The 12,082-nt window shown below is 44.4% G+C and overlaps 1 protein-coding gene across 1 annotated transcript in view; it reads left to right on the top strand.

Annotated features, from left to right (window-relative positions):
• Window positions 1–11,533, top strand: part of POLD4 (DNA polymerase delta 4, accessory subunit) — a 30,875-nt gene extending 19,342 nt beyond the window's left edge. The window contains exon 4 of the mRNA XM_069752921.1: window positions 10,792–11,533. Within this exon, the coding sequence (XP_069609022.1) occupies window positions 10,792–10,816 (25 nt within the window). The 3' untranslated portion in view covers window positions 10,817–11,533. The remainder of the gene's footprint in view (window positions 1–10,791) is intronic.
• Window positions 11,534–12,082: the final 549 nt, after the last annotated feature.

Consider the following 12,082-nt stretch of genomic DNA (forward strand, 5'->3'; position numbering starts at 1 on the left):
AATATAAGACATAATTTCAGTTGTTTCACACTTTTTTGTTAAGTATATAATTCCACATGTGTTAATTTATAGTTCTGATGCCTTTAGTGTGCATGTACAATTTTCATAGTCATGAAAATACAGAAAAATCCTTAAATGAAAATGTGTGTCCAAACTTTCGGTCTGTACTGTATATATATATATATATATATATATATATATATATATATATATTAAAAGCCGGCAAATGATCTGCCGCGTACAGTATAATCAGAGTGGCAGGTTATAATAGAATAGATAGAATAGAAATATACACATAGAATATATATATATATATATATATATAGATATATATCTATATATATATATATATACGTCAGTAACACACACACATCTATATATATAATTGTCTAAAGTACACTTCCGTCTGTTTGTAACTTCCGTCTGTCTGTAACGGAAATCCCGCTTCGCTGATTGGTCGCGCCTGGCCGGCAGCGACCAATCAGCGATATTGGGGCGGGATTTAAACACCGCTTCACTTTTCACTATGGGTGCTGCCTATGCAGTATCAATAGTAAAAAGATATAATGTTAAAAATAATGAAACTTAAAAAACCCATTATATTCTCACCTTCCGGCATCCGCGCCAGCCTTTCCCGCTCCTCGCGACGCTCCGGTCCCAAGAATGCATTGCGGCAATGACCCCAGATCACGTAGTGGTCTCGCGAGACCGATACATCATCACGGGTTATTGCCGCAAGGCATTACTGTGAACGGAGCGTCTCCCACGTTGCTGATTGGTCGTGGCCGGCTGGGTGCGACCAATCAGCCATTTGAACCACGCTTTGGTGAGTGGTCGTCCGGCGGCCCGAGACCGCTACATCATCACGGGTTATTGCCGCAAGACATTACTGGGAACGGAGCATCGTGAGGAGCATCGCTAAAGGCCTGGGCTGGATCCGGGGGCCGCTGGAAGGTGAGTATATAACACATTTTTATTTTAAATCTTTTTTTCACAGGGATACGGTGCCCACATTGCTATATACTATGTGGGCTGTGTTATATACTACGTGGGCTGTGTTATGTACTACGTGGGCTGTGTTATATACTGCGTGGCCTGTGTTATATACTGCGTGGGCTGTGTTATATGCTACGTGGGCTGTGTTATATACTGCGTGGCCTGTGTTATATACTGCATGGGTTGTGCTATATACTACGTAGTCTGTGCTATATACTACGTGGCTGTGCAATATATTACGTGGCTTTGTTATATACTACGTGGCCTGTGTTATATACTGCATGGGCTGTGCTATATACTACGTGTGCTGTGCTCTATACTACGTGGGCTGTGCTATATACTGCGTGGGCTGTGTTATATACTGCGTAGGCTGTACTATATACTGCATGGGCTGTGCGATATACTACGTGGGCTGTGTTATATACTATGGGCTGTGTTATATACTGCGTGGGCTGTCTTATATACTGCATGGACTGTGCTATATACTACGTGGGCTGTCCTGTATACTATGTGTCTGTGCAATATACGTGGCTGTGCTATATATTATGTGGGCTGTGTTATATACTGTCTAGGCTGTGCTATATACTGCGTGGGCTGTGCTATATACGTGGGCTGTGCTATATACTACTTGTGCTGTGCTGTATACTACGTGGGCTGTTATATACTGCGTAGGCTGTGCTATATACTGCATGGGCTGTGCTATATACTATGTGGGTTGAGCTATATACTACGTGGCTGTGCTATATACAGCGTAGGCTGTGCAATATACTGCATGGGCTGTGCTATATACTACGTGGCTTTGCTATATACATGGGCTGTGCTATATACTACGTGGCTGTGCTGTATACTACGTGGGCTGTGCTATATACTGCATAGGCTGTGCTATATACTGTATGGGCTGTGCTATATACTACGTGGGCTGTTATATACTGCATAGGCTGTGCTGTATACTGCATTGGCTGTGCTATATACTTCGTGGCTGTGCTATATACTACATGGTTTTGTTATATGCTACGTGGGCTGTCAGACTCTTTCGCCTGGGGCCCTCAAAAAACCTGGAGCTGGCCCTTGCTTCACTAATTGGTCGTGGCTGGTCGGCGTGAACAATCAGTGACAGACGCAGTCCGGCCGCGAATTCACGCGGGATTTGAATCACGCTTCTCTAATTGGTCGCGCCCGGCCAGCAGGTGTCCTCCGAGTATTTTTTAGTGCTGGGAGATTTAGTTTTCTTCGCCGCAGCTGAATGATTTACATCTGTTAGCCAGCATTAGTACATGTGGGGGTTGCCTGGTTTCTAGGGAATCCCCACATGTAATCATGCTGGCTAACAGATGTAAATCATTCAGCTGAGGTGAGGAAAACTAAATCTCCGAGCACTAAGAAATACTCGGAGGACACCCGAGCGTGCTCGGGAAATCTCGAGTAACGAGTATATTCACTCATCACTATATGTAATCCATCTCTATCCTGTCGGCTTCTGCAGTGATTTTACAGAAGCTAGCAGATGAATTACCGGCTTTTCTTCTATCTTTCAGTGCAATATACATAGATATATGTGTGTGTTACGGACATGTCTATAAGACACCTCTCCATTACTAATCCTATAGTTATATGTTAAATAAAGACACAGCCAGAATAAAATCCTTTACTTGAAACAATTACAGAGACTCCTTTAATATTCTAAATTAAACCATACGTATTGCAACGCCTAATTCCCTGACTCCCTTGATCTCCTGTAATAAAACTAAAATAAAAAAACAACAATACACCATTCCATAAGGATCCAGTGGAGCCCCCGGGGCGTCCGATTGTCTCTGGCATAGGAGGACTATGCGACCCAGTTTGTAAATTTATTGAACATTACTTGCATCCTTTGGTTGAGTCGCTCCTCTCCTATGTCAGAAACACCACGGACGTCCTGAGGAAACTTGATGGCCTGACGTTAGAGCCAGACATGGTATTTGCAACGGTCGACATTGAATCTCTGTACACTAGCATTAAACATGATGATGGGTTAGAGGCCGCTGAGTTCTTCCTGGGCATGAGTAACCTTGGTTATCCGATCTGTACCGTGGTCTTGGAGCTACTTCATTTTGTTTTGACAATTTTTTCACGTTTAAGGATCAACAGAACCGCGGCACTGCCATGGGCGCGGCGTGTGCGCCCTCGTACGCTAATCTCTTTCTCGGGTTGTGGGAGAGGGACATTTTTGGGGAGGGCGCATGCGCCACTTCCCATGTGCAGTGCTGGTATCGTTACATTGATGACGTGTTTTTGATTTGGCAGGGTCCTGAGCCTGCCCTCTTGGACTTCATCCATGGACTGAATCAGAATTGTCGCAATATTCGTATTACACATAGGGTAGCTATGGTGATATTGACTTCTTGGATATTAAGATCTGTAGATGTAAGGATGGGGGGATACAGACTGACGTGTTCCGGAAAGAGACGTCGGTCAATGCCCTACTACATTCCACTTCAGCACATACTAGGTCTACAATACGTGCCATACCGGTAGGCCAGTTTCTAAGAATGAAAAGGATTTGTTCCACGGATGGGGTCTTCGAGTGTCAGGCTCGGGACCTTTCCAGTTGCTTCCAGGACCGGGGGTACAGTAGGAGAGTCATTAAAAAGGGTTATCTTCGTGCCAGGAGGGCCCCCAGAGATCAGTTGCTCTGCAGGCCTCCCTTGTCTGTTCCCGCTATAAGAGATCAGCCACTCAGGTTTCTCTACATTTAATAACAAATGGGACGACATTAGGGAGGTTCTGCAGAGACACTGGTCGGTGTTAAAAACAGAACCGATCTTAAATAAGATTCTGCCCGACCGACCCCTCCTTACGGCTAGAAGGGGAAGGAGTCTTAAAGATCAACTGGTAAGGAGCCATTATGTCTCAGCCCCGTCCAGAATTTTTGGATCAGGACCACAGAGGTTGGGGTTGCTTTCTATGAGGCTCTTGTAAAGCGTGTAGGATTATTCAACGGGCCACCACTTTTTCGGCGGCAGGTGGGGGTAGGGAATATCGGATCACGAGTTACATTTCATGCAGTTCTGCTTATGTAGTATATTATGCTACATGTTCTTGTGATTTGATTTACGTGGGCCTTACCTCACGTGAACTTCGTGTCAGGGTCCGGGAACATGTCAGAGACATTGTGGCTGCGAGGGATGCCATTAATGTCTCAGAACTTAAGACCATTCCGAGACATTTCAAGTTGCATCATGACTGCAATCCAGATGTACTTAAAGTACGGGGAATTGACCGGGTCCACTCTGGTATTAGGGGTGGGGACCTCAAACGGACACTGGCACAAATTGAATGCCGGTGGATCGTATCATTGGGGACAATGGCCTTAACGAGAAATTGTCCTTTGTTCCATTTTTATAGGTGTGGTTTATATTAACCATCTCTTCCTCTGCTTCTCAGTTTTTAAGTGGTTTATGTTTTATTAAATTTTGTCTGTTTTTCTTTTAGTGGTTTTAATGCACACTTATCCTTCTCTGATGAACTCATACCCACAGTATTGTGTACTGATATATCTGCTCCATGGGCGTTTGGGGACTGCATAATTAGTAAAAGAGGATGCGACATCGAACTTTATATCAGTGTCATCACAGAGATCTTGACATCACCGCTGTGACATAAAAAAACCTGAACTTTATTTAGACACTATTTGTTTGTATCCTCTCAATCTTTAGTAGTGTGGTGTTGTGAGAGCAAAAACACACGCTTGGCATGTCCCTGAGGAGCAGTGTATATAATTATACCTCTGTAACCCCTTCCCGACCTTTGACGCCACATAGGCGTCATGAAAGTCGGTGCCAATCCGACCCATGACGCCTATGTGGCGTCATGGAAAGATCGCGTCCCTGCAGATCGGGTGAAAGGGTTAACTCCAATTTCACCTGATCTGCAGGGACAGGGGGAGTGGTACTTTAGCCCAGGGGGGCTTCACCCCCCCCCCGTGGCTACAATCGCTCTGATTGGCTGTTGAAAGTGAAACTGCCAATCAGAGCGATTTGTAATATTTCACCTAAAAAAACAGGTGAAATATTACAATCCAGCCATGGCCGATGCTGCAATAACATCGGCCATGGCTGGAAACACTGATGTGAAACCCCCCCCACCCCACCGATCGCCCCCCCCAGCCCTCCGATCTATGTTCCGCTCCCCTCCGTCCTGTGTTCCGCTCCCCCGTCATCCTGCCCGCACCCCCCGTGCTCCGATGCCACCCCCCCATGCTCCGACGCCCTCCCGTGCCCTGATCTCCCCCCCCTTATACTTACCGGGCCTCCCGGTGTCCGTCCGTCTTCTCCCTGGGCGCCGCCATCTTCCAAAATGGCGGGCGCATGTGCAGTGCGCCCGCCGAATCTGCCGGCCGGCAGATTCTTTCCATATACATTTTGATCACTGTGATAAAACCTCACAGTGATCAAAATAAAAAAAAAAGTAAATGCCCCCTCCCCCCCCTTTATCACCCCCATAGGTAGGGACAATAATAAAATAAAGAATTTTTTTTTTCCCCACTACAGTTAGAACTAGGGTTAGGGTTAGGACTAGGGTTACGGATGTGCACACGTATTCTGGTCCTCTGCGGATTTTTCCGCAGCGGTTTTTATAAATACGCAGTGCAAAACCGCTGCGGATTTACCGCGGTTTTTCTGCGGATTTCACTGCGGTTTTCTATTGGAGCAGTTGTAAAACCGCTGCAGAATCCGCAGAAAGAAGTGAAATGTGTGGAATGTAAACCGCTGCGTTTCCACGCAGTTTTTTCCGCAGCATGTTCGCAGCGTTTTTTGTAAACTCATGGGAAACTGCTGCGGACCCGCAGCGGCGGAAACGCTGTGGATCCGCAGCGTTTTCCGCATCGTGTGCACATACCCTTAGGCCGCCGTCACACTTGCGAGTTTTACGGATGTAAGAACGCAGAAACTACGTCCGTAAAACTCACCAAACAAACGGCACAATTATTCTCTATGCCCCTGCTCCTATCTGCCGTATTTTACTGATCCGTATTATACGGCTTTCTACGGCCGTAGAAAATCGCAGCATGCTGCGTTTGTCACCGTATTGCGCAAAAAAAACGCCAATGAAAGTCTATGGAACGCCTGGTCCACTCCCGTCTTACCCGCTATCTCTCAGATAATTCTCTTCTTGACCCTCTTCAATCTGGCTTCCTCTCTTTACACTCTACTGAAACTGCCCTCACTAAAGTCTCTAATGACCTACTAACAGCTAAATCTAATGGTCACTACTCCATGCTAATTCTCTTGGATCTCTCTGCAGCATTCGATACTGTGGATCATCAGCTCCTCCTCACTATGCTCCGCTCCATCGGCCTCAAGGACACCGTTCTCTCCTGGTTCTCCTCCTATCTCTCTGACCGATCTTTCACTGTATGTTTTGCTGGTTCCTCCTCCTCTCACCTTCCCCTTACTGTTGGGGTTCCTCAAGGATCAGTCCTAGGCCCCCTCCTCTTCTCGTTGTATACTGCCCCTATTGGACAAACAATCAGTAGATTTGGTTTCCAGTACCATCTCTATGCTGATGACACCCAATTATACACTTCTTCTCCTGATATCACACCGACCTTTTTAGAAAACACCAGTGATTGTCTTACCGCTGTCTCTAACATCATGTCCTCCCTCTATCTGAAACTAAACCTGTCAAAAACTGAACTCCTCGTGTTCTCTCCCTCTACTAACCTACCTTTGCCTGACATTGCCATCTCCGTGTGCGGTTCCACCATTACTCCAAAGCAACATGCCCGCTGCCTTGGGGTCATCCTTGATTCTGACCTTTCATTCACCCCCTACATCCGATCATTGGCTCGCTCTTCTTACCTGCATCTCAAAAACATTTCTAGAATTCGCCCTTTTCTTACTTTCGACTCTGCAAAAACTCTTACTGTTTCACTTATTCATTCTCGTCTGGACTATTGTAACTCTCTACTAATCGGCCTCCCTCTTGCAAAACTCTCCCCGCTCCAATCTGTCCTGAATGCTGCAGCCAGGATCATATTCCTCACCAACCGTTACACCGATGCCTCTACCTTGTGCCAGTCATTACACTGGTTACCCATCCACTCCAGAATCCAGTACAAAACTACTACCCTTATCCACAAAGCACTCCATGGCTCAGCACCACCCTACATCTCCTCCCTGGTATCAGTCTACCACCCTACCCGTGCCCTCCGCTCCGCTAATGACCTCAGGTTAGCATCCTCAATAATCAGAACCTCCCACTCCCGTCTCCAAGACTTTACATGTGCTGCGCCGATTCTTTGGAATTCACTACCTAGGTTAATACGATTAATCCCCAATCCCCACAGTTTTAAGCGTACCCTAAAAACTCATTTGTTCAGACTGGCCTACCGCCTCAATGCATTAACCTAACGATCCCTGTGTGGCCTATTTAAAAAAAAAAAAAAAAAGGTTCCTCGCATCATGTTCTCATACACTTTATGCAGTATTAGCCCTCTGTGTCTGTGCTGCTACATACTTAGGCAGATAACTGGTTCATGCAGCTTTACATGAACACCTGAGCCTTACACTATGGCTGGTCCGAATAACTAAAGCAATTGTTATCATCCACCTCTCGTGTCTCCCCTTTTCCTCATAGTTTGTAAGCTTGCGAGCAGGGCCCTCACTCCTCCTGGTATCTGTATTGAACTATATTTCTGTTATGCTGTAATGTCTATTGTCTGTACAATTCCCGTCTATAATTTGTAAAGCGCTGCGGAATATGTTGGCGCTATATAAATAAAAATTATTATTATTATTATTATGGAAGCCAGAAAAATACGGATTACACACGGACCAGCAGTGTGACTTGCGAGAAATACGCAGCGGTGTTAGAGAGAAAAGCCGGTAATTCAGTGCGGTGTACAGTAAAATCACACTGACAGCTTACAATAGAATAGGTAGAATAAATGTGTACACATAGAATAGGTATATATATATATGTCAGTGAGACACATATATGTATATATATTATTATTTCATACAGCGCTAGATAGCTTTAAAACCGGTAATTCAATTACCGGCTTTTGCTATCTCCTTCCTAAACCCGACATGATATGAGACATGGTTTACATACAGTAAGCCATGTCATATCACCTTTTTTTTTTTACATATTCCACACTACTAATGTTAGTAGTGTGTATATGCAAAATTTGGCCATTCTATCTACTAAATTAAAGGGTTAAATGGCGGAAAAAATTGGCGTGGGCTCCCGCGCAATTTTCTCCGCCAGAGTAGTAAAGCCAGTGACTGAGGGCAGATATTAATAGCCTGGAGAGGGTCCACGGTTATTGCCCCCCCCTGGCTAAAAACACCTGCCCCCAGCCACCCCAGAAAAGGCACATCTGGAAGATGCGCCTATTCTGGCACTTGGCCACTCTCTTCCCATTCCCGTGTAGCGGTGGGATATGGGGTAATGAAGGGTTTATGCCACCTTGCTATTGTAAGGTGACATTAAGCCAAATTAATACTGCAGAGGCGTCAATTATGACACCTATCCATTATTAATCCAATAGTAGTAAAGGGTTAAAAAAAACATACACACATTATTAAAAATTATTTTAATGAAAAAAATCACAAATGTTGTTGTAATAATTTATTCTACGCTCAATCCACTCACTGAAGACCCTCGATCTGTAACAAAGTCAAAATAATAAACCAACAATATCCATACCTTCCGAAGATCTGTAATGTCCAACGATGTAAATCCATCTGAAGGGGTTAAAATATTTTGCAGCCACGAGCTTTGCTAATGCAACGTTGTTCGTGGCTGCAAAACCCCGGGGAATGAAGGTAAAGTAGGTCAATGACCTATATTTACCTGCATTTGCGGTGAGGCGCCCTCTGCTGGTTGTTCCTAGATCGTGGGAACTTTCCTAGAAAGCTCCCAGGCTCGAGTTCATATGAGGACAACCAGCAGAGGGCTCCTCTTATGAACTCGAGCCTGGGAGCTTTCGTTTAACAGAATAAAAATTCAAAATTTGAAAATTGCGAAATTTTCAAAATTTTAGCCAAATTTCCATTTTTTTCACAAATAAACACAAAAATGATCGACCTAAATTTACCACTAACATGAAGCCCAATATGTCACGAAAAAACAATCTCAGAACCGCTATGATTCGTTGAAGCGTTCCTGAGTTATTACCTCATAAAGGGACACTGGTCGGAATTGCAAAAAACGGCCAGGTCATTAAGGTCAAAATAGGCTGGGTCATGAAGGGGGTAATATCTGGAACATTCGCTACCTGTGTGTTCTAGTTTCCAGTACACTTTCCCTGGTCCAAAATGGCCGCCGCAGTGGTGCGCATGCGCGATGGACTCCCGAGCAGACGGCGCCCCCAAAGGCATCTACAAACAGCGACGCCCAGACTATCTGACGTCACGGGAGCGTTTATCCCTTTCTGTGCGTCGCTGTGATGGGCGGAAGGAGCGTGGCACTGACAAGAGGACCCTCCCCCATTCACCGCTTGATTCGGTTGGCAATTAGTTGTGAATGTAGTACGGACATATAAAAACCCCCTTCCATTAGTATCCACACAGCCCCCCCGAGGATGCTCAGAACGCGAAACGCGCGTCGGGGCTATCTGTTTTACACCTCCAGCACGAGACCACGCACATGGGTAAGCCTAACATGCAGCATGTTATTTAGCTATATCTGCACTTTACGAGCATCTTGCAATATGGGTGGATGTAAAAGAGATATGATATAGCAATGCTCATGGGTCATCGGCTATTTAACCTAGGACCACTACTCTTCCCTCCCCTCCCCTATTAATGTTCGCATGATGTCCAGCTGTATTTAATGATACATTTACTTTATATGCTGTTCCTGATAGCATCCTTACACTTGTAATGTGTGTCTTTTTTAGTCATTCACCTTTTCCTCATCACTGGTATTGGATTGCTTTACCTTTTGTTTTTGCATTTATGTGAATAAAATTTATACGTTTTCATATTAAATTGTTGATGTCATGAATATTTATGGGGCATTATGCTCTTGGTTGATTATAGGATTCAATATACCATACCAGTCCGTCTTTGTGTCCCACGCTGTAATCCATGTCTGGGAGCCAAATAGTTTTCAACCTGGACGGTGCCAAGATGCGACCGTCCTGGCTGAAAACCACTGGTGAATGAGCTGCTGAGAGCGCAGCCATCATTTACCAGCGGTGACATCATCAAGGCCAGGCTGAACTGCGGTGACCTCAAGACCGTGGGAAAATGCACAGACCCATTGACTTGAATGGGTTCGTGTGATTCGTGCAGCTGCACAAAAATGGACGTGTCTACATGTGTGTCAGTCGGACACACGGTCTGTGAAAAAACAGGTATGTGCACAGACCCATTCATTTGAATGGGTCTACATGTGTCAGTGTCTCCGGTACGTGTAAAAACTGTCACCACACGTAAGGAAGACACTGAATTGTGAAAGAGGCCTTATTGCTTCTGGTCCACATGTCTTCGTAGTCAATTGTTGACCTTACAAGGTGGAATATATCAAGACATGCTGGGAACTAGAATTGCCCAGAAGCTGGTAAACAAAAGCCCCAAGACTCTCTAGTTGTGGATCCCTAAACCATAAGTGCTTCAGTGTCTTTGTTTCCAGCTCAGTTGGAAGTCTCTTCTTCTTCAGCACTATTCCACCACATAGCTCAACACGGCATCCCTTCTTTCATTGTCTAAACTGCAATTAATATAATGGCCAATGTGTGTAATAATATTCTATTCTCTTAATGTCACAGTCAATATTTTCTCTCTTTCTATGTCCTTTCAGCTTGTGGAATTCATACGCCATCTGAGATGACTTGGTGGACACCTGCTTGAAATTACACGGCTGCATGAATGACCTGTATTGCTCCAGCACTTAAGGATTACTAATGGATCAATGTGCCATTATACTGTTTAGACTCATGGGAGTACATATACAACTAGTAAACAAGCAACGTTTGCTTTATTTTCTTGGATTTACCTTTAATATTACGTTATAATTAATCAAAGGTGTTTTCTGGTTTCGGTCCTACTCAAAGAGGCCTGCTTAATGCTGTACACTCACATTTGAAAATTTGTCATAAATATTGCAGATGGGAGCAATCCCTTTAAAGGTGTTGTCCAGACATATAATATTGATGACCCAAAGTGTATAGCCAGTGTGAGCGCTACCTAATGCAAAACATAGCGGGTGAATCCCTACATTGTATACATCTGAGGACATCGCCACCTATATTCTAGACATTGTTGTAGTATAAAGTTTTCTAGACATTGAATATTCGCCGATATCTGGGACAATATCTCTGCTCAGCTTCCTAATGAAAGGGATTCCACTTGTAAATCATAGGTATTGTATACACAATCCTTCTACTTGTGATAGCAAATTGCCTTCTCACCACAGAATAAAGGAGGTCACGTCGAAATCCAGCCACTTGTTTGCATTGGGAGAAAGAAGAAAGTATGTTTTGCTTTTATTTTAAATTCATGTAAATCATTTTATATTTCATATAAAAGGTTATTTAAGCACATTTTGTCTTATGCATTTTACTCATTTAAATAGCGCCAATAACGCTACATCACTTTACAGACGTTGTCCTCACTGTCCCCACTGGAGCTCACAGTCTAAATTCCCTATCAGCATGTGTTTGGAGTTTGGAGGAAACCCACGCAAAAATGGGGAGAACATACAAACCCCTTGCAGATGTTATTCTTGGTGAGATTGAGTCCAGGACCCCAGTGCTAACCACTGAGCCACCATACACTGCTGACCAATGAGCTCCCGTGCTGCCCTTGTTCTTCTTTTAAGACTACTGGTGTTAGACAATAGAAGATAAGTCCACCATATAGTATATATAATAAAAAACACAAAGGAGTTCTGGACTATGTAAAAACCCAAAGCAGAGAGCACTTTTGCAAATTATGTCACCTCCAGGTGTCATCTAATGCTTATAAGACTTACCTCTGAGGCTGTTGAATCTCTGTTTGAAGAGTAAGGATGTGTGCACAGTGCATCTATTTGGCCGGCCTTTTCTTCGAGCTGGACATTTTATTGATGTGGTCTCCCATATCTGTGGGTC

Source organism: Ranitomeya imitator, chromosome 2, assembly GCF_032444005.1.
Source record: "Ranitomeya imitator isolate aRanImi1 chromosome 2, aRanImi1.pri, whole genome shotgun sequence".
NCBI classification, from domain to species: domain Eukaryota; kingdom Metazoa; phylum Chordata; class Amphibia; order Anura; family Dendrobatidae; genus Ranitomeya; species Ranitomeya imitator.